The following is a 24,096-nucleotide window of genomic DNA, read 5'->3' on the forward strand; positions in this document are numbered from 1 at the left end:
TCTCAACTGCTATGAAGTAAATGCAAACAGTATCCATCAGGGCTGGACTACACCCACAGCAACTAAGATTTTAAACACTTAATACTGACTCCATTCAGCAAGACTAACAATTAATAACAACCTAGAGAATGGTACTAAGAACTCCATGTAATTTAAAAGAAAGATAAGATATTGTTTCAAAGACTTTGCAGACTAATAAAAAAGATAAAAATATATACATAAAAGTACACTTATTTCAAAGCTTATTCTAAGTGGACACGATGTGGTCTAGATGAAATAAAGGGAGAGATGACAGGAAGTATCATGGAAGTGATCCCTAACGCAGCTTTCTAAGGAAATACTGCCTGGATCGGCAGAGTGATGGGAGAAGGGAATTTCACACTATGATCAAAAATAGAGGCAAAAAGTAACAGGAGAGATGGAGGAGGCAGTTGGAGAACAGAATGTATGTCACGAAGTATTTCAAAGCCTATGAAACTGTGATGAGCTATTTCACAGTGGTTTCCTTTTAACCGAGAATCTACATTTCACACTTAGCACTATCAGTATTCTAGTTTTATTCTCCTTTCATCTCAGTGTTCCAGGGCAACTCTCTGAGTGTTAAGTGGAAACCATCTCCCTGTGTTCCCTCCCTGGTCTGCCTCCCACTAGTGTGCAATGATTTGCTCAAAAACAAATTGGCAGAGTAAACGAATGTCACTACACAACCACCCACCACTTAATTTATTTCCAAAAATTTTCTTTGCATGAAGCTAAAGTAAAATTAGTGTTGAATTCAAATGACAGGCTACTTGTCTATTTGTTTTAAAAGATGATGGAAAGGTCTACACTCAACTAATAAGTTTTATTTAGAGAGCCTCTGCCCAACCAGATGATGAGCCCAGGGTAAGCTGTGGTTCCTGCCCCCAAGGACTTTTTGATCCAGCAGGAACCAAGTCTATACAATGCCTGGCACACAGTTGGCACTCAGTAAATGGGAGGTTCCATTTCTTGAGCACTGTAGCTGAACAATGGGAAGCTGAAGTAGAGGTCAAGAAGCAAAAGACAAAAACAAGATCACTGTAAATCAGAGAGCTGATAAGCACTGGACAGGGAGCACTGGAAGGGTCAGAGAGTCAGTCCCCTATAGAAGAGGGGTGTATCTGGCAGAAGTAGGAAGCTGGAGAGCATCTGAAGCAGAGAACACAGCAAAACACATGGCCTGTTAAAGAAGGATGACTTCTTCTGTGTGGTGTGACTGGGGCCCAGATATGGGCAGAGTAGGAGTAAATAGGCCAGACCACAGAGGGCTCCAGTGTCCCACACAGAGGGTGGGATTATTGAGCAGGTACAATGAGCCAGTAACAGACATTAAGCAGGAGAATGATATGATCATACTAATTTCAAGAAACAGATATGATGGCAATGTAGAGGATGGATTGGAAAGGGGGCACAGAGGTCACCTAGAAATTCAACTGAAATAAGATGAGGGTCTGAACTCAAGTAGTGATGAGTGAGAGGAAAGGATGGATTTGTTTAGATTTCTCCATGCAAAATGTAGCTTAAGCTCCCAAATTAGAGATTGTTGGATTTTCTCGTGTCCCAAAAGCATCTGATATGGTGCAATTCAGACTACTGCCTTTTGAATACAGGGACTAATTAATAATCTTATCATCCAGAATGCTCCTCTCCTTTCTGTCTCTCAATGAACATCTGCTAGGCACTAACTACATGTCCTGTACTAGGAGTTAGAGATACAAAAGCAAGTGAGACACAGTTCTAGTGGTCGATGAGCTCCGAGTTTAGGAGAAGACAGGTGCATACACAGATTGTAACCGCAATGGTCCCACTACTGTAAGAGGTGTGTATGAGCTGGTAGGTGCACAGAGGAGAATTGTACTGCCTGACTGGGACAGAGGTCACATTTGACTCCATAATGTCCTAGTAATCTAAGGGACCTATCACCAATTTTTTAAACAATATACACAACTGCCAGTGACATTTCTCATTAACTTAGCTGAAGCTACACATAAATTGTCTAAAATATATAATATCAGATATATAATATGTAATGGATTCTGTGAAACTGTGTTTACTCCTGTGAATGTTAGAGGTAAATCCCATCTGTAGAGCTCTGCTTCAAGCTGGGCTCACCTCTGAACTCCCACGATGGAAGTCGTTTTCTGACCTTTTCAAGTTTCAACTATTAAACTGATTCTCAGCATTGAATTTCACCACGGAAATAAACAAAACGCCAAAAAATAGCCAAAGACCTACTGGGGTCAAGCACACACTCTGTGTTTACCAGCCCCAAGAAAAACCTTTGCTTTGTACCCAGCATTCTCTTCAGACTACTTTTGGTGGCCTTAGTCCACTTTCAAACAATTTTTCCATTAATTGGCAGGAGTACCCATGGTACTCCACCCCCTCCACATCCTTCCTGTGCTGGTCACTTAAAAATAACTAGCCATGAAGCATTTTAAAATTTCAGGAAGTTATTTTAGTGGGAAAATCACTGACCATCACAATTATGGTAGAGAACCCAGGGCAGATCTCAGAAGATTTTCAAATAAGAACTTTAGGTTTTAGACAGTACAAATTTCTTTACTCCCTACCAATGACTACTTACCTTCCTATCAGAACAATTTGTTTGTAATATGTGACTAATCTGGGAGAAAATGCTTTCTATCTAATATCCCTCATTATGTGACAATAAAATCTATCTTTATGAATTCCCATGTCACATAAATACGTTCACTTGGAATTTTGAACTTTTCTTGTTTCCAAGGAGCTATTTCATACATCAGTTATTAAGTGGTGAAATGACTATTTTAATTAATTATATAGGATAGACAAGTCTATTACAGAAAATTAGACCATGTAAATAGGCATCAAAGAAATTAAAATAATTTTTATAACTTTAATAACTCTTTGCCATCATTTGTATTGGCAATATAATTACGTAGACATTCCATAATTTAAATAATCAATCATTATAGTTGGGCATCGAGGTTGTTCCCAATTTTTCATTTCCAATGGCAATGCTATAATGAGCATCCTTATACACACATCTTTGCACACTCATCCAATTGTTTGCTTAGAACAGAATCCTAGTGGAGTTGCTGAATCAGAGCAGACATGATAAGATCATGATTTTTACATCACAGGAAATATATAGCTGATAGATTATTTAAAATGTACATAATGAGAAGAATAAAGGAATAGCTGATTTAAAATAAAACACAAAATAATAAATATATTTGTATTTGAAAAACACAAAGTATATATCTTTATTTAAAGGTAAGAGTTGGGGCTGGCCCTGTGGCACAGCAGTTAAGTTCGCATGTTCAGCTTCAGTGGCCACAGGTTCGCCGGTTCGGATCCCAGGTGTGGACCTACACACTGCTTGTCAAGCCACGCTGTGGCAGGCGTCCCACATGTAAAGTAGAGGAAGATGGGCACGGATGTTAGCTCAGGGCCAATCTTCCTCAGCAAAAAGAGGAGGATTGGTGGCAGATGTTAGCTTAGGGCTAATCTTTCTCAAAAATAAATAAGTAAAATAAAGGTAAGAGTTTACATCTATTAAACTATAGCTTAGCTCTCAACAAAACACAAACCCTCAGACTAGAACATGTGTAGGGCTCTGTCATGTTTGCTAAAGTTGTGTCCCGAGAAAAACCAGCTAGGTTTATACCAGAAGCTCCTTGAAGAAAGAGCTCTGTGGGCAATAAACTTAGATGCTACGCCATAATCAGCATTGTACAATAAAAACACAACGTGCACCACAAATGCGAGCCACGCATGTAATTTTAAATTTGCTAGTGGCCACATGGAAAAAAGTACAGAGAAACAGGTGAAATTAACTCTAATAATACATTTTATTTGACCCAGTGTATCCAAAATAGCCTTTCAACATCTAATCAAAAATTAAAAAATTATTAATAAGATAATTTACATTCTTTGTTTTTGTACTAAATCTTCAAATTCCAAAACGGATAAGTGTTAACACAGCACATCTCAATTTAGACTAGCTGTGTCCTAGGTGCTCAAAAGCCACATATGGCTGGTGGCTACCATCATGGACAGTGCAAGACTACAGCAGAAGTCAGCAAACTTTTTCTATAAAGAACCAGATAGTATTTTAGGCTTTGTAAGCCAAGAGGCAAAATGGAGGATATTGTGTGGCTACTCACATAACATCCTTTGCTGGGGTGGCCCACCCAGGGTGGTGAGCAGCTTTGCACCCAAGTGCCCTCAGCTGGAGACATTCTCAGGACAAAGAGCGACTGGCCCAAGGGTCAGCTGTAACCCAGATCCCAAAGAGCTCCCGCCTCCCCACAAGGTCATCGCAACTGGGGCAGGTGCCAGAAAAGAGGAGACTCAGTGACTGGGATCCTTAGACAGAGGCTCCACCACTCAGGGTCCTGCATTTGCCATGGCCGAGACCCAACATGTTGGTCGTGACCAGAGCAGGCCAGAGGGGGAACAGGGGCCAAGGCAGGTGCTGCAGCTTGGTCTCTGCAGCTCACCGTGCCAGCCCCTCCTGGTTCTAAAATAGACTACCAAGTCAGGGAGGACTAACAAAGCCATTTGCACAGTAAAGGCGCTGAGATATCTGCTTCAGTTTGGGTAACTGCCTTTCCCCACACTTTTCTGGTGCGAACTCATCTTAACAAATAACACACATCAAGGCAGACAAGTGGATATTCCCCACAACATGTGGCTCACTTTGAGAGATGCTGGTCTAAGCTAATTTTGTAAAGCCCTGTCTGACATCAGGAAAAATTCCTCATGGTAAACCCTATTAATAATAGAAATAAATCCCAAGGTTCCTTCATAGGCTCTGTCTTTCCTTGTTGCAATTTCCCCGACATCATGCCAGATTATCTTTTCAACTCAGCCCTCCCTCTCTCCTCTCTGCACTGGTGTCCCGCCACAGCCCTCCATGACTCGAGAGCCGATGGATGTGGTCTGCCTTGTCTGCCTTTCCGGTCTTGCATAAATGTTACTTCCAACTTGAACCTAACCGTCCCCAGCATCAGCCAAAATGAGCTTAGCTCTTCCTTCTTCCTACCCATTAAACTTGGTTCCTCTGTCAAGGGCCAAGGACTCCAAATGCTCCTGCAACCCCTCCTGACCACAAAGCCAGAAAGGTCTTCCTCGTGCCCTGACCATGTACAGCCTCTACTGAGCCTCACGCATCATCAGAGAACTCCTTCAACACACCACCTCATCCCCTCCCTAGGTCCACACTTTCAGGACAGTAGAGACCAGCCCTTACATTTCTTTCACAATACAGTGCTTTGCGGCAAATGCTCAAAACCAGCTTAGTGAGTAAATGAAGGGATGAAGCGGCCAGGCTCTACGAAGCGGGATCTGGGCCATGAGCACAGTCAGGCCTGCTAAAAGACACCAGACGTGAGGCTACACATTAAGACCTTCACAGGCAGAAAAGCCACACTAATTCCCGCCATGACTCATTACATTAGGGATGGGTCACATCACTGTAGCACTCCCTGGCTAGTGAATTAATTCACGGTCAGACTTCTACTTCCCTTTATAACACACTTGATCCTTGACATAGTTGTTCTCCAAAGACAAATTTAATACATTGTAATTTTCCATTGAAACTAGATCATTTGCTGTAAAAAGTCACTTTTTAGTATGAGAAAGGAACTGTCTGGGATACTTCCCAAATAGGAGGTTAGTTACTAAAGTACCACAACATACACGCACACACACACACACAGACACACACACACGTGCACTCAAGCCTCAGCAACAACAAACAACAACTCTTATTGCAAGAAAGTCTCTTTCTAGCTCAGCTGTACCACATGGACTGCTGAGAACACCATTGAAGAGTCTAACCAGCATTTTGTTAATTTTTTCAAAATATCAAGAAGTACAGGTACTATAATTTCCAAGGCAAATCATGACTCTTTGGCCTGAAAACTCAAATGCTTTTATGGGACTGTAGAGATAAAATATTGTAAATCAAGACCATCCTGGAAAACTTGGAACCCATTCTATGATATCAATTAAGCAGTGAGAAGCCAAATAGTATTATTAACAACAACAACAATAAGCCTTAGTAAAATCTAAAATAGAAGGTTTTCACTTCCTAACAGAGACAGTGTAAATAACCAGTATTGGTGTATTGGGACTACAGTAACACCACTGATACATAAAGACACAGCTCCAAAACCTTTAAGTGACTTTTAGACAAATGTGCAAAAGAGATTACAAGGTATCTAGAAAATGCTTGCCTGGGTTTTACTGTGATGCCATTAGCAGCAATCCTGAGGAATTTGGGAACTGGGCTCACAGAGGGTGTGGTAAGTGGACTCTCTGGAAGCATCTCACTTTGCTAGCCAACAAGGCTGCCAAGTGAAAAGCCGACAGACTTTCCTACCTTACTCAAAGTGACAGAGAGTCTCCAAATAAACCTGCCTTCCAGGACCCTAAAATAATCTTCAAATAAAATGTTTTGTCTAAACATCAAAGCTAGAAAGCCTATTTATTGAAATGCACAGCGGGGCATAAGTTTTAAAATAGAAGACGACATAAGAAGTTCAGTAGTATTCTTTTGGGAGTCCTATCTGTGGCCGAAATTACTCTCTTTATCAAAAGCCACAGGGAGAGCCATGACAGGGAGGGCTGGTGGGGCCCAGGGACACAATGTTCCCAGTGGAAAGGATAACAATAAACCCAAGGAGGCAAGGCAGCTGTTAGCAACATTAAAGGTAGGAAAGAATGAGCATCATAACTCAGGAGAGTTTAATTGTTTTGTTTTGGTCTTTTTAAATCACAAAAGGCAACACAATCAAATTTAAGGATGGGCTAAAATTACGAAACAGCTAAATTCGCCATTCTCTAACCACAACGGAAGATTATGAAAAATGAAAACCTACTGCCAAAAAGTAGATCATGTTGCAGTTGTATGAAGAAGCAGCATCTTGAATTTTAGTGACCAAAGACCTTGTGGCCCAAGGGGGCTGCAGGAAGAGATCAAAACCAACCAAGGTAAAGATCGGCTGGTACTAACATCTGCCATCTTTCCAAGCAGGTTTTTCAGAACAAGCACTTCAAAAGCCAAGCACTGAATTTTCTTCTTTCTCACATGGTCTTGATAGTCCTTATCCTTATACTTAGTTATTACCAAAGGTCAAAGGCCCATAGTATATGACGCAATATAGACATTGATATATCTCTATGCTCTTACAAATACATACACAGCAAAGAGCTTTGAAAACACAAATAAATGGCACATATCTTAGTCTGGAAGCTACTACTTTTCTGTTTCTGTGATGGTACGTAAAATGCAACATAAGTCAGCAAAAGTTTACAGGAAAAGAATTAACATATCAATCATATGTGCACATTGATTGAAAACACATCCTAATTTCTGAAAATGTAAAACACTGTAATCCAAGTATACTTAAAATCACTGGAATATGGTAAATTTAGGCATTTCTACTTTGGCAATTCAAATGGAGCTCATTGATCATGGTCGCAGGCACTCTAAGCATGACAAATATCACCCCTAGGGAGAGTAAATTCCACCAAAAAGCATTCATAGTCTGGTTTTATTTCCAGAAATTAGATTACCATATTTGGCCATATTTATTTCTGTATTTTATTCACAGATGAGATTGTACTTTCACTTCAGAAATCTATGTTTTATGTTGTATTTTCAACCAATTACAAAACTACCTTGAAATGAGTTGTTGATTAGAGAGAACAGTTTTTAATTAAGGTGGAGAAGTTGGGGAAAATACCCCTTTCCCACAATAAAATGGCTAAAAGGGTGCCTCTCACTTCCTGCTTGTTTGTTTACTTATTTGCATGTGCCTCAATGTGCCCTCACAATTCAGTCACACACATCATCCTGATGGCACTGCAGTGTCACTTACAACAGCAAAGCAAAACTTTATAATATTAAAACAACCCAAATATCCAACAGGAGGAGAATGGTTATTGCTCATCTGTGTGGTAGAAAGAATGCTGTACAGCCATTAAAAATAACATTTTCAAAGAATATTTACTGACAAAATGCTCAGAATATAATGTTCAATAAAAAAATCAAGATCCAAAACTCTACACACAATATGATCCTAAGTGTGCCCCCTTTAAAAATGTCTATTTATCTATCATATGCATACACAGAAAAAAACCTTGAAGGAAATCCTCCAACAATTTAATACATACTTTTCTCTGAGGGATAGCATTTCAGGAGATTTTAATTTTCTTATTTTATACTTCACTGTGATTTTCAAATTTCACACAATAAACATTATCCTTTTTTGAGAATAAATTTAAAATTTAATAATGTGTCTAAAAAAGTTATAAATTTAAAGAAAACACAAGAATACAGTTATTAAGAAATCAGATGGATAAAATATGTGAATGCTTTTTGAAAGCTAAATAGAACTATACATATATATTATTTAATTTTTAATATTAATAATTATTATTATTTTAATTTCCATTGTAACTGCATAAAAATAGGTTAGACACTAGTTAAGGGAGAGGTCCATTTGGATTCATGAGCTTGTGTCTGAGATAACAAGACAAATTCAAGATCTCAAACTTCAGTCCTTTACGCTCACTTATTTATAAACAAACAAGCTCTATTTTTTGTCTCTAACCAAATGCTCAAGAAATTACAGAGTGCTGTAGTTATTTTTTCAAAGAACAGGAATAGGATGCAGGTATTTGACTGGTATCCACTTGGGGTACAATGGTGCCATACAACCAATCACTTCTATAAATAATTCGTGCAATTGGAAAATATACACTATCTATACCCATTCACTGATCTCCTTTTTTCCCTCCAGCTTTATTGAGATATAACTGAAAAATAACATTGTGTAAGTTTAAACTGTACAATGTGATGATGTGACATACTATATATTGTGAAATGATTAACATGATAAGGTTAGTTAACAAATCCATCACTTCCACTGTGTGTGTGTGTGTGGTGAGAACATTTAAGGTCGACTCTCCTAGCAAATTTCAAGTGTACAATACAGTATTGTTAACTATATTATAACTATATGTCACCATGTTGTACATTAGATCCCCAGAACCATTACTTTTATAAATAAAAAACTGCTTTAAAAAATGTTCTGTTGGGGCCAGCCCAGTGGCACAGCAGGTAAATTCACATGTTCTGCTTCAGCGGCCCAGGATTTGCCAGTTTGGATTCCAGGTGCAGACCCACGCACCATTTGTCAAGCCACGCTGTGACAGGCATCCCACATATAAAGTAGAGGAACATGGGCACAGATGTTAGCTCATCTTCCTCAGCAAAAAAGAAAGAGGAGGATTAGCAGCAGATGTTGCTCAGGGCTAATCTTCCTCAAAAAAAAAAAATTCTCTTAACATGGCAGTTTATACCAAAAGAGAAAAATGAGTAAGCTATGGATTTATTTACTTTTCAATATACATCTTAAACACTCTGTAAAAATACTAACTTTTAAAGCACAAACATCAATTTAGCTGCATTTTTCTTCTGAAAAAATTACTTACTAATCTCACTTTAATATATTTAATATTTATTACAGTCAGAAGAATCTATACAACAGAAAGGATTTAAATGACAAAGAAAAACCTCTTCATTGATCTATCCTTTTATGTAATATTCTCTTGTACTTAGTAAAAGCAACCATCCAGCTATTTCTTAAGAAATTGTCAGCCACTAAATATTCTCCACAGAACTTGTGAGGGATCAGAATTTGCCACCCCAAAATGTGTCTCTTTAGCTTTATTATTTTTAAGAACAAAATACTCAGAAAGAAACTTTGACCTCCCCCCAACTGCCTAAAAGAATTTAAGATAGAAGGGCTGCTCTGGGAAGCTGCTAATACCACAAGATGACTATAGAATAAAATAAACTAGGTGCAGTAGACAGAGAGGAAACTAGCAAGGCCCATTTAATCAAAGTCCTCTCCATGTCCCATTGTCTTTGCAAGGCATGGCAAACATTTGTTCACCAAACACTTGCTTTTCTATCTCCACATGAATTGCCTTCCTCCTTGTTGAAGTCCCAAACCACTAGCCCCAACATCCTCCTTTGTCTTTAGCTGAAGATGGTATTTAAGGTGGTGGCTTCAGCCATTCTGGTAAGTTACTCAGTTTTCCTGGGTTTCTCCCATGTCTACATGTTACAAAACTTTGTTTAATTTTCTCCTGCTATTCTGTCTCAAGTCAATTTAATTATTAGACCAGCCAAAAGAACCTAAAAAGGGCAGAGGAAAATTTCTTCCTCCCCCACAAACTTAAAAACCTTGGACTCACAGAGATGCCTACAAACTAGTCAGGGAAGCTCTCCGGTTCTCAAAATGCATCATAAGTGGACAAAATACACGTGTGTAGTAAGCAAACTGTCAAATGATCTGCTGTTTAAATCACCCTAACTCAAAGGAAAATATATAATTGTGAAGAATTTAAAATAATATTCTTCTAGCATTTTAGTTTACAAAACACTTTTCACATAGATTACCAACATCCCCACTTTCTTTACAAGGTAGGAATTATCATGCCCATTTTCCAGATGAGGAAATGGCTAAGCTTGAGAAGCCACAGCTTGTTAAAGGTGGACCTAGAACTTTTTTTAAGATTGGCCCTGAGCTAACATCTGCTGCCAATCTTTTCTTTTTTCTTCTTCTCCCCAAAGCTCCCCAGTACCTAGTTGTATATTCTAGTTGTAGGTCCTTCTAGTTCTGCTATGTGGGACACCACCTCAGCGTGGCTTGATGAGCGGGGCTAGGTCTGTGCCCAGGATCCAAATCGGCGAAATTCTGGGCCGCCAAAGTGGAGTGTACAAACTTAACCACTCGGCCATGGGGCCGGCCCCTGGACCTAGAACTTGAACTCAGGAACCCTGCCTCAATACACTGGGCACTCTGTACCATTCAACCAGATGGAACGCCACTGCACCTTCAGTGCTATCAGACAACGACATTCACAGGTGAGCAGGAGGGAAGATGGTCTCAGCTCAAACTGGCATGCTGCAAATGAACTTTTATAATAACATTCACAGGTGAAAATGACAGCTAAGGCACTACAATCACAGGATGCTACTGTTCAACCATTTGACGGCACAATTCCAGAGATAGCAAGTGAAACTTGCCAACAAAACACATACAAGAAGATACTTTGGCCGAGAACAGAAAGATTGTCTGCACATATAAATGCCCCTTCTCAGTCAATTACATTTATGTTGATGGTTCAGGTTGCAAGTATCATTCTCGGTTGCCCAATGTTTCAGACAATGTATTTGCTGCTCTGGGTCAGGGAAGACTATAACCTAGTTAGACCTAGTGGCCAAAATGTGGTAGCATAAATCAAGGCACTAAGGATGTGGACTCACATCAAAATATAAGAAATCTTCTCAGAGTAAAGAGCCATAGCATAGAAAAGGTCTGGCACCGCAGGGAGGGCTGTGTCTTCTACATCTTCAGTGCTGGACCCCTCGTGGTGCTGGGCAGACACCAAGAAGAAAGCCCGTGCTGGAAGTCAGCAGCACAAGAGAAAGACGAGGATGCTCTGGAGGCAGACTGATCTGTGCCCCAACACTCCTCTCCCCACCACGTCCCAGCTCTCGGGCCCCCAGCACAGCGCCAAGCACACAGAGATTACAGAGGGTATGTAAAGTGGTTCTAGTGCTTCCCTTACATAAATATGGGCCCATAGCTTTGCTTTGTTGACTTACTTTCATGAATCTGGGGAGGAAACAATAACCAGACTTATGGGCTTTATGAATGTGGCCAAATGAACTGAGAAGTTTTCCACTCAAACTGTGAACGTACCAAGACAGAGAAGAACGAGACTGAAGACAAAACACTTCCCTTCCAGATGATACATTTCTAGCTCCCAGCCGAGGGCCAAGCTCAACAAACATTAAGTTACCAAATTAGGCTCTATTAACCAAGTTTGCCGCCTATTAAGGTTTGCCTTGGGTGAATTACTAAACCATGCTAAGCCACGGGATCCCTATCTGCAGAATAAAGAGGACTCTGTCATCCCAGGATGATTGCAAAGATTAAAAGAGCTAATACATGTGATGTGCCTGGCTCTTGAACCCAAAATTAGCACTCAATAAACAGTAGCTCTTACAATTGTATAATACAAAACAATGTTCATAAAAAACTAACAAGTTAGTATCCTAAATGAAACAGTCTTATTTTATTTTGTTTTACTTTCTAAGAAGAAAGGGCTGACTTACGCTTGGAGAAAGATGATTGCTTTAAATTAAATGCTTATCAACTAAGATAGATAGATGATAGATTGATGGTAGCTTTGATTGATAGATAGACAGATACATAGACAGACAGACAGGCAGACATCAGTTATGAGAAAACTATCTAAGAAAGTTTAAATTAAATCCACTGTGTAAGGAATAAAATGGGACTTACACGTCGGTACTCTCAAAATATATACCTCACCACTCAGTAGTAGGATAAAGATAAACATCTGTAAAAAAATCTTATGACTACAAAATATTTTTGTCTTATTTTGTTCAAAAACACCACATTCAAAGATGTTCAGAATTAAATTGATAAAATAAGGATTAGCTGTGATTTGATTTCTTAGTAGTTTATCATTACTGAATTAGTAGTAATTCACAGATAAATTTCCAGAAAAAAATAACACCTCCACTGTTTTGAAAGGAGTTTCACTCATTTTTAGACTCACTATTAAAACTCACTGCTGGGGCTGGCCCCGTGGCATAACGGTTCTTGCACTCCGCTTTAGCGGCCCAGGGTTCACCAGTTGGGATCCTGGGCACAGACCCACGCATCGCTTATCAAGCCATGCTGTCGAAGGCGTCCCACATATAAAGTAGAGGAAGGTGGGCACATATGTTAGCTCAGGGCCAATCTTCCTCAGCAAAAAGAGGAGGATTGGCAGCAGATGTTAGCTCAGGGCCAAATCTTCCTCAAAAAAAAAAAAAAAAACTCACTGCTGAGTAGTGATGGCCAAGTAGCTTGTTACGGACCTCCCTCCCACCTTGTATACACTAAGAACAATTTGAAAAGCTGGACACACACACAAAATAATCCATTTGAAAGTCTCAGTGAGCTAACAAGACAGCCAGGACCTAAGAAGTAAAGACATCTTAGAGAAAGGACATAAACTAGTGAGTTTGATAGTCTTTGAAGCTGTTTCTCTCAAGGAATTTGCCAGTTTCTAGGTGGTACAGAGCCAAGAGGCTAACAGGCCAAGCAGAAAGCAGCAGCTAAGAGGCTGGAAACCAGCGTTGAGTTTTTGGCAGTCTGAGGGGGTTGGGGGGAGGCCAAGGAGGAGGGAGTTGTGCAAACACCCAGATTTCCAGATAAGACCCTGGAAAGGCTATACTTTAGAAATTAGGGCAAGCTGGAAATAGGCAAGTTCTCACAAAGCCCAAAACCTAGCTTTCACCTGCTCAATCCCAGAATGGACTAAAATAACATAACTCCACCCCAATGCCTGCAAGAAAGCAAATCTCTGAGGGAAAATAAAATCATGCAGAGCCTCAAGTTATCGCTTTGATTTTTCATACACAATGTCCAGCATTCAAACAAATTACAAGGCGTGCAGACAACTATTAGCGTACTGCTGAGTCCTTGCTGAAACTGACCCATAGAGGCCTTGTAACTCTCCAGCCTGAAATTCCCATTTAAGGATGAATCAACTCAGACTTATGAGCTAACAAGGCAGGAAGGGCCAAAACCTTGCTTGTCAAATGGAAAAGGTATATTCAAGAATGTAGCTGGTCTGGCCCCTGGAGCATCTCAGTTTTACATTAAAAAAAAGTAACAAGTTGCAAGCAACTTTATCTGCCCTACTAACTAAAGCAAAGCCACACTGACTCAACAGGGCCCTCGATTCACAGATTTCCTAAATGGCTGGGCCTGGTTCACTGATGGTTTGGCTAAGGTGAAACCCAGTGGTATCCACCAAGAAGCTGTGGCTACTCAGCCACAGTGTCAGCCATGCAGAAGCAGAAGCAGATGCCGCTGAAGACGAAAGAGATCCTTCTTTGGAAACAGGAACCTGGGAACAAACCACGTCTGCCGACTGAACTGTGGGGAACACTCACATAGGTGCCCACAGGAAGGGGTGCTTCTCTGCTGGGACCGACTGAAATCAAGCTGCTGTTGGAGCCCGACTCTGTCTCTAACGCAGAGGCTACCACTGCAGGGCAGACTTGTGACTCCTGCCTAAAGCTGACCCATTGGTCTCACAACGGGAGGGGCCACGTCACCAGGTGTGTTACCCCCTCCCACTCCCGGCAGATCGGCTACATCAGACCTTTGAACCCCTCTCGGCTATCAGTGCTGCCTCACCACTGTTGATATTTTTTCAGGTTACTGATCAGCTGTTGCCAGCCACACCATTGTGGCCCGTGAAACTGATCTGAGTATTCGACAACGGACTGACTGTCTAGCTCTCTCTCTCCCTCATTCCCTCCTGGTCCATACACTTTAGGAAGCCATTTGATCACTGAATGCAGGTGTTCCCAGAAATGGGCCATCCCTTCGTGGCCACTTCCCGAGTAATGATCAGGACAAAAGGGGGGAAGGATAGGGAATGATAGGGATCTATTCTGACAACTGAGGGTTCTGTCTTCACTTCTGCTGGGCAGGAGGCATTTTTCCTTCCCTAACAGCACCTCCAGGCCAGCCTCGTTGACACACTCTCCAAGTGGCAGCATAGCTAAGAGGGCATCAGGGATTCAAGTTTAACTCTGGTTAAGTTCTATAAAAGTGTCCTTGTCCCTTGTGCACCTGACCCTTCCAGATGAAAAGTATAGGTGTGACTAGGGGGTGATTAGAAAAATCGTGAAGTTAGAGCTGCTGGGATGGGACATCCAGGTTTCGTGGATAATATTGCCATGAACATTCTTGTACAAGTCTTTGGTGCATATAAATGTACGCGTTTCTAGAGGAAGGGCAACTACCCAGCAGCTTGGGAGGGAAGACCTCAGACCCCAGTATGGTGAAAATATTAACTAGCTTGATGAATACACAAGATATCTCAATAATAACATCTACCACACCCACCAAACTTTCCATGAAACTCCCTCACCCATGGCCCCTGCTGTGTAACAACCAGCCCATGGACTGGTCAGAGATGGGTGTTTTGTCTAGCTCCAGAATGTGAACCAAGATTCTCTCTCCCAAGATACAAGCCTGAATATACTGAGTGAATAAGAGATGTTGCAGTGAGAACTGAAGCAGAAAAAAACAAAGAGAACGGGGCCACAATATGTTGAGTCAGGACCACGAGGGGCATGGCAGCCTGAAGTTAGGGGAAACAGAATAAGTAGGTCACAATAAAGGCAGCGCGAGACTCACCCTTATATTGCCTAACAATATTCCCACTGGCCCCGTGCCACACACAGAAGCGACCATTATTCAAGACAACTTGAGTTCATATCTCTCCCCTGCAATCAAAAGGGCTTAAAGTAAATAATCATACAACAGAAACCGATTACCCCGAGAAAAGTTTAGCAACACTAGAAAAAGCACACTACACACTTGATTAATGAAATCTTAGCAAATGCCTTAAAATAACTTCGACTAGCTGCTGGGTTTCAAAATTGATTTTGCAAGATGGATGAAACATTGGTTTATGGATGACGTCCCAACTGTTGCAAAACTATGCAAAATACAGAGTGACAAGAAGCATTAATGGCATCAGAGAGGAAGCACTCATTTTTGACTCTAAATAAGACTCTTCCAGCTGCACAGCTGGAAGAATTTGGTAAATGGACTTCAATAAAGAAAAGAAGATTCTTCAGTGAGAGAATCATCAATAATATAATTTCCCCTAGAGTGAGATCAGATCATGAAAATACCTTCACACCATGATCATGGTTAAACAACCGAGCACAGATTTCTTTTCTTTAGGATTTAACGTGCTGGAACTTACTTAAAAGCTAATTCTGCCACCTTTACAATTACTTATAATGTATATATACGTTCCTTTATAATGATATCAAAGAAACAAAAGGATGATGAGCATTATAACACACACCGAAACACAAACACATTACAAATTCTTTCCAAGATCATTCTCTTCAGAGCTACACGTAGTGCAACCTTCAGTGCCAAACAAGGGATGCCAAAAAGGAAAAACTTCCCTATTTACAAGTGAAATAATATGATGTCTGGGACTTTCTTTAAAATAGTCTAGAAACAAAAAAAAGCAAGCACGCATACAGGGCAACAGAGAGAACAGGAGAGCAGAAGGTTGAAGACCGCTGAAGCTGGTGATGGGTATTGGTGTTGCCTGAACTATTCTATTTTGTGCATGTTAAATTAAAAGTGTTTTTTTAAGAGGAAGGAAGGAAAAAACTTCCTAAGTGACCCTAGTAATGAAAACAAAAAGAAGGTCAAAGAAGAATTATACTAGAGAGGAGGTAATAAAAATACGAGCTGATGGGGTCAGCCCCAGGGCCGAGTGGTTGGGTTCGCTCACTCTACTTCAGCGACCCAGGGTTTCGCTGGTTCGAATCCTGGGCGCAGACATGGCACCGCTCGTCAGTCAGGCCAGGCTGAGGCGGCGTCCCACATGCCACAGCTGGAAGGACCCACAACTAAAAATATACAACTGTGCACTGCGGGGCTTTGGGGAGAAAAAGGAAAAATAAAATCTTTAAAAAAATAAAAAATACGAGCTGATAAATGCACCGACAGTTCGTGAGCCAGGCCCTGTGTGAAGAGCTCGGCAGGGACCATTGCCCGTGCATCTCACAACAGCCCAGCGAAGTAGGTGGGCTCCTGATCCCCGTCTTGGGGCAGGGGTCCAGGCTTAGAAAGAGAAATTGCTCAAGATGAGTATCTGGTAAGGAGCTGAGTCAAGACTGAAACCCCCATAGTTTAACCCCTGAACTGAACCACACACAGTACTACAACCTGACCTGGAAAGTGATATTCTTAAAGTTAAAGGAAAGATAATTCATATTGGACACGAGCGGCCTCTGATTCCTATGTATCATGACTTCTGTGACGAGTTACAATGCTATACAATGAGCCCTAGGCCAGGTTATCACCTCCCCATTCCCACATCACTAGCCCCAGGAAACCTCCTCGCCTTCCCATTGTCCCTCTATTTGATAGCACCAACCCTACAGTTTACATTAGTCACACGAATGGCATGGACCCATAACTTCAGTTCAGGAAATGAATCACGAATTGTCCAAATTAAATCAGACAACGACTAAAACATTTCAGGAACCTGAAAAGAACGCAAAGTACCAGTTACCAGAGTCCCTCAGATCCTTGCTCTTTCCGTCATCAGAGGTCTCTGCCATGTCATGCTGGTAAGGATGGGAAGAGCTAATAAAAGAAACTGAGGCCTACATTTTAAAAAATAAAGCACCAGGGCCGGCCCAGTGGCATAGTGGTTGAGTTGGCATGCTTCATTTCAGCCTGGGCTTGCAGGTTTGAATCCTGGCCTCAACCCAGCACCACTCACCACGCCAGCTATGGCGGCATCCCACATAAAGTAGAGGAAGATGGGCACAGATGTTTGCTCAGGGCCAATCTTCCTCACAAAAGAAAAAAATAAATAAAGCATCAAAAGATCGATAAATTTTATTTTTAAGCATAGCTTTTTTTAACATCGCTTTATTTGTATCTTCTCAGATCTTATGAGAATTCTAACTTCGATAACTTACTCTACTCTGATGCTGTAAGTTAACTTCTATAGGACTCACCAACTTTCTGTCTCATTTCTTCCTTTACAGCTCAAAAAGAAAAGAAATATTATTTAAACTTGTTACTTTTTTTCTGCCTTCTCCTTAAAAGTATATTTGGGGCATTTTGCATTCACTGTGAGGAATTGTAGGAAAAATTATTTGAATCCTTATTTTTCATTGAATCCTAAGTTTTTCAAGTACCAACAAAAAGGAAAACTGAGGACATGTACCTTCTGCATCTCTGCTCCACCTACTGATACCAATGTTTTCGGCAAGTAAAAAAAAGAAAAACTTGCTACTGTTTTTTCCCCTAAATATACACACAATCATATTTGAATCCTTGGGTAAAAATGCTAAAATATACCCTGGGGTGGAGCCAAAATAATGTTTCATAACTTCTCAATCAGCTAAAATTAGAAAATTACACCAATGGAAATATAATGAGTAATTCTGGAATAATGGTTAATTTTTAGAATAATGGCCAAATGTATAAGATAACCAAACATTTCCCACAGTGTTATATTGATACCTAACAAATACCATCTTTAGTTTCATTTAAATATTAACTAAGATTTTATTATATACAGTCTTAAACTAAGGTAAACTAATTTCAGAGAGTAATTTATACTGTGATTAACTTAACAGAAGCATTTCACATCCTTAGTCCTGAAAAATAAAACTCCCCAGACTGTAGACAGATTGGATTTCCAACTCATGAAATGATAATGATACAAATAAAACCTGTAAATTCAAACATATATAACTGCACAACAAATATTTAATGACAGAAGATAAACTCAACACACACACACACACACACACACATATCCCTTTCTTGTTGGACAAACAAATAGGCACAAAAACATAAAGTTACTTTAAAATTGGGAAAATTAGGATTTAAGACCTGAGTAAATCCATATTGTTTTGCCAATCTGGCTTATTTCATTACAAAATAATCTTAAAGACTATATTCCTCTATTCCACAAAATTAAAATTATATTGACCGTAGCATGGATGTTTAATTAAAAATATGGACAAAATCAACTTAAATATATAATCTGCCTTAAACAAACAGCATATCAACAATTGTTTTAACAGACTATTAGCATTTGCTCGCTGAAAGCAGAAACATTTGGTTATCACACATGCTTTAGGACTTACCATCACCCCGTGAAAGGAAAATATCTCTAATTTTTAATTAAAGGAAAAAAATTATGCTATCACACTACAAATATTTTCCATCATTTAATAGTGCGTTTAGGTATCATTTTTTAAAACCCATGGAAAAAATACTTGTCACAATAAAATGCATTTTTACATCTGTCACATCAAAGATGTATTTTTCTATGTTGAATTCTTAACAATAAGTACAGTAATATAAATAGTAAGGTTTAGTGTAGCCAAAATTAAACTAAATTTTTCTAATCCATAAATTATTTTTCTCCATTAACTTTAAATGGAAGAACAATTACAAAGTTCAAGGAATAAATCACTTCTCTTCCTTAAATTATATTTTTAAACTTTTTATAAGATTTAGCACATATTTTTAGTCCATTTACCCTTTATTTGTGTTCAACGAGCAAAAGTTGAACAAAAATATTGATCTGGTTGTGGGACATCAATTAAAGATGAACTAGAATGAAATCCACAATCCAGAACCAACTCCTCTGCTTGCAGTCAAGTTAGGGAGGCGAGCATGACTGACTAGCAATGAGGTGACAGGGGAAATCCCATAACCTTTCACCTCTGTAAAATTAAATCAACATGTTTAATTCAGCACAAATATGACAATCATCTACTACTTCAAACCTCCAGAACTAAGGAGATATTTTCCCCAAAAAACAACTGAAATCAGGCTGAACACAACACTTGACACTACCAGGAAAACAGGGATGAAGATGGCTTTGTTCCTAAACGTCTCTCCTGCTAGTCGGCAGGACAGATACGGCCACTTAAACTGACCAGACTAGCTGAGGTGTGTCCTTGCACCCTAACTACAAGTATTTTTAAAGATCCCTATTGAAGGAAATGAATGTTTAAAAATAAATTTCGTTTTTCTTTGAAAATGTAATGGTCTGCAATCGTATTTATCAAGAATTGCAACTGCCCTGTAAACCGTTTTCTAAGAGAAATAAGAATAAACAAAACAGTGATTCACACACTACAACCCCAACCCCCATCCCACCCAGATTTCAAATTTCCTGAAGCTCAGGGGCCTTAAATGGCCTCCTTAGTAAGGCACTCTTCACGGTTATTCGGTCGTCATACCTGGAGCTGGACTTTGAGCATCTCCCTAGAACTCTGAGCCTCACTGTTGGCACAGGTGAAAATGAAAAAGTAGCACCGATCTCCAAGAGCCAAAGTAGATTCAAATTAGACGAGATAAAGGAGGCTAACACTGACCGGGCATACAGAAGGTAGCCACCAAATGCAAATCCCCTTCGCCCGTAAACACTGTCACCTGGAATGAAAGGTAAGTTTTTCATTTTCCATAAATGGAGCTTTTTTAGAAAGAAGAACCAGCAACTCACATTTGGAGAAGAGGAACACCATTTAAAAAAATTTTTAACTGAACTTATTTTGATTGTATCACCAATTATGATCTCTAAGAAGCAGCCACTATGGAAGGCTGAAAAGAGAGCCTTGCCATCTCCCAAGGATTTACCAACGTGAAATCTCAGGCCACTGTAGAAAAAATGGATCAACGCAAATATTCCTTCAACCTAGGCATATTTGGAAAGTGGAAAACACCTTTCTTTCTTCTTCTTAACTGGAAACAGTTTAAGACAAAGAAGTAAAACCAAAGAAAAACGTTTTTTCTCTTGTCAACCAACTAGAATTAGTCTTCTTTTTATTTCTTTTCTTTTTTAAGGAAGATTGGGCCTGAGCTAACATCTGTTGCCAATCTTCCTCTCTTTTTTTCTCCCCAAAGCCCCAGTACATAGTTGTATATCCTAGTTGCAGGTCATTCTAGTTCTTCTCTGTGGGATGTCTCCACAGCAAGGCTTGATGAGCAGTGCTAGATCTGCGCCCAGGATCCAAACCAGCGAACCCCGGGCCTCAGTAGCACAGCGTGCAAACTTAACCACTTGGCCACAGGGCAGCCCCTAGAAGTATTATTTAGACGAAGCAAACCAATGCCTCTTTTCTGCTTATAACTTACCTAAAAACACAATTTATTGGAATTTTAAGATTATTTGAAGGAGAGGTAGAACTCAAACTGGCAAGAATGATTATAGGCATCTTACGATAAGAATTACATCAACTATAGTAACTGTCGATGACATTACAGTACGCCGCCCTCCGGACAATGATGTTGCTATAGGTTTGGCACCTGCTGACCTAACTGATTTATCAGGAGGTCCACTTCAATCACCACTTGTCCTTAGCTTCTCGGATGCAGTATTTATTACAGAGACTACTAACTTCTAAATCTTGTGAAATTGTCTTTCATATCCTCTACACAGCAAAAAGCTCGCACTGTCTGTTATAACCTTAGAAATAGGAGATGTCATTATTGGAACGTGGAAATCATCTTAGCCAGACTCTTAATCTTTCTATATTAAGAAACAAATTTCATTAAGAGAAAAAAAAAATGGAAACGTTAAGAGATTAGCCTACAGAAGTCACACAGAAATGGTAGAGGAAACCTATTCTGCCTCCCTAAGTCCTGCTTCAATCCTTGACCTTCAGCTATGTTTACGAGGTTGCTGGAGATAGTTATGAGGAAAGTCCCAGAAGCATCTGTGGAGAAGCAGACCTCGAGACGGTCCCTGCTCAGTGCCTCACATCCGCCCCCAGCCCAGCCAGTTTCATGGGTCCACCACTTCCGGTGATAGGATCTGAGAACATCAGTAACACAAATTTTCGGGAAGGGGACCCACTGCATAAACTGTAGATTTAAGGTACAACGTTTCTTTTTGATCTTGTCTTCGAGGTTTCTTCTTAATTCTTCAAACACACCAGACAGGCAGTGCTGGAGAAAAGCATCAGTCAGCTGAGCTAACCCAAGTCACAGAAGTGTGTCTAACAAAAGACAAAATTTGACAGGTTTCCCCATCCACCTCCTAATCCATTTAAAAATGCTTGTTCTCAACATCTCAGTTTTATCTACCACCACCGAAGGTTCTAATTTGTAACCTCATAGAGATGTATAAAATGACTGAGAAATACTCCTAACTTGTATGATGACAAACAGAGAAAAATTTTTTTCATAAGATGACCTGTTTAGGACTTCCATTAGAAAGTGGCACGTAAGTCAAACTATTCGGAGGTTACATTTCTCTATGAAAGTGTGGTCTAAAGAAAACTGTCCTGAAGATAAGAGTCTGGATATTTTCCAAGTAGAAAAATGTTGGTTGTCATATAATGTTAACTGGTCAGCCAGCCATATACGTTGCAACAGGTAACAATTCCCTGCTCCCAGCTCAAAAAAAAAGTGGTTGTCTCCTGATATTAGTATAAATACAAAGAGAAAAAATAATTTGGAATTGTCAATGACACATATTCAGAGAAATTGCACATACCCTATTTTATTGTAGAAATAATAACACTTAAAAATCGATTAGTTTTGACTTCTGTGGGGCTTTGGAACACATAACTTAAAAAAAATCTCACCAATAGAAAATGGAAAAAAAATAGATCCTGAAAAAAATCTGTTTCCTCAAAACCCCTCTCCTGCTCTCAATTTAAATTCTAAACTGCATGGCAAAACTTAACCTTATACTCCCAGTATCTATATCTACAAAATTGGAAATCAGTTTTTCAAATGACCCTCAACACACCCTCAAAAACCAAAGGGCACGTGTTTTAAATTTCAGATCTACAAGCGTTATACCAAGATTTATCAGTTGTCTGTTAATGATTTATAGTGAAACCAAAGTGAAAAAGAAATCAAACTTCTAGCTGATCTAGTTTTAACTCCTCTTAATTTTACACGCTGTTTTATAAGCCCCAAGGGGTTATTTAGGCGTCTTATTCATCGTTCCATCGCTAGCGCCTCCCACAGCCGCCCTCATTGGTTTGCAACAGAAGCTGTTTGGTCTGACTTGCACGGAAAACTCAGCTGTGAAATATTTTTATGCAACAGCAAAGACAATCGGCCTCTTTTTTTCAAGGCAGAGATCTAGAAGCGAAGTGAGAACATTTGGGAGCATAAAATTAGTCTGCTTCAACTTTAATAACCAAATGGTGATTGAAAAAAATACAGATTTCGCGTTTGCCGGAATGAGGGGCGGGAGTTACTAAATCTAGAGGGTTTTTTCCTCCCTGAGTACGCACATAGCAAAACTAATAAAATTATGACTGGGAGTAAAAAGGTCACATTCATTTTCAAAGCAGTCATTTAAAAGTACACAGAAGCGTTCTTTAAAAATGCCCACATGTTTAAACACAGCAGGAATGTGGCCACCAAATATTAATTCTGAGGGAAATGGATACACATTTACCTTCCTAATTAGACCCAGCAGGTCAAATATTAGCAAGGTAAACTGACATAAACCACAAAGACAGATTAAAAACGGCCAACAGAAAGTGCCTGTCCGTCCCGGGAGCCCCGCTCATTCCGTGCACAGCAAGCAGGCAAAGAAACCTACACGCACCCGCCGGGTAAGGGAGAAACCAAACTTTTCCAAATAAGTTAGTTCCGTCTTGCCAATCTAAATCCAACAGGTGTCAACACACGTCACCACACTAAATCCTTCCAAACAAGGTCTAGAGAAGCAATGGATGGTTAGCAATGAAGCCGACCCGGTCCGACCCGACCTGATCGCTTTCACGGTCGTGAAAGAAATAAAGCCGAGCCCCTATTCCAACTGATCACAAGGAGATGGGGGAAAGGGGATGGAGATGCAGAGGCGCGTGATGTCCTGCCACTGAGGCCGCAGGGGGATCTCGGATCTCGGAGCACGGTCCCTACGTTCGGTCGAGCCCTGGACCTGTGGGGTTAGAACAGCTAAGAAGCGCAGCGGCCGGAGGCAGGGGGACGGGGGAGTGAGGGAGGGCGCGTGGTACCTGCTTGTCCAGCGCTTCCCGGGCGCTGCCCGGCCCGGCCCCGGCCCTGGGCGGCGCGGGCGCGCGCTCGCAGCTGCAGCCCTCCAGGAGGTACATGCCCGCCGGGCGGCCGCTCTGCTCGCCCTCGAAGTAGAAGAGCACATTCTGGTAGAGCGCGAACCACTTCTCGTGCCAGCGGCTCGCCTCCGCTGCCTTCTTGCTCAGGAAGCCGCGCTTCGTGCCCTCCTTGCGGGCCAGGAAGGCCAGGTACAGGGCGTGCCCCTCGTTGTAGCGCACGCTCTTCTGCATGGTGAGGGCGCGGGGGGCTCAGCGCTGCCTCGCCGCCATCCCCGGCCGGCTCCCCGAGGGCGCGCCCGCCGCGGCCGCCGGCCCAAGGGCGCCCCCTGGCCTGACGCAGCGCCCAGGGCAGC

At 40.7% G+C, this 24,096-nt stretch overlaps 1 protein-coding gene across 5 annotated transcripts in view; it reads right to left on the reverse strand.

Annotated features, from left to right (window-relative positions):
• The window catches only part of RASGRF2 (Ras protein specific guanine nucleotide releasing factor 2), a 220,216-nt gene extending 196,167 nt beyond the window's left edge, over nucleotides 1-24,049 (reverse strand). For 4 of the 5 annotated variants that reach the window (XM_046668415.1, XM_046668414.1, XM_046668413.1 and 1 more), the window contains exon 1: nucleotides 23,687-24,049. In XM_046668415.1, the coding sequence (XP_046524371.1) occupies nucleotides 23,687-23,974 (288 nt within the window). In that variant the 5' untranslated portion in view covers nucleotides 23,975-24,049. The remainder of the gene's footprint in view (nucleotides 1-23,686) is intronic. The other variant, XM_046668416.1, reaches the window with a different exon arrangement.
• Nucleotides 24,050-24,096: the final 47 nt, after the last annotated feature.

This window comes from Equus quagga, chromosome 7 (genome assembly GCF_021613505.1).
Source record: "Equus quagga isolate Etosha38 chromosome 7, UCLA_HA_Equagga_1.0, whole genome shotgun sequence".
Taxonomy (NCBI): Eukaryota; Metazoa; Chordata; class Mammalia; order Perissodactyla; family Equidae; genus Equus; species Equus quagga.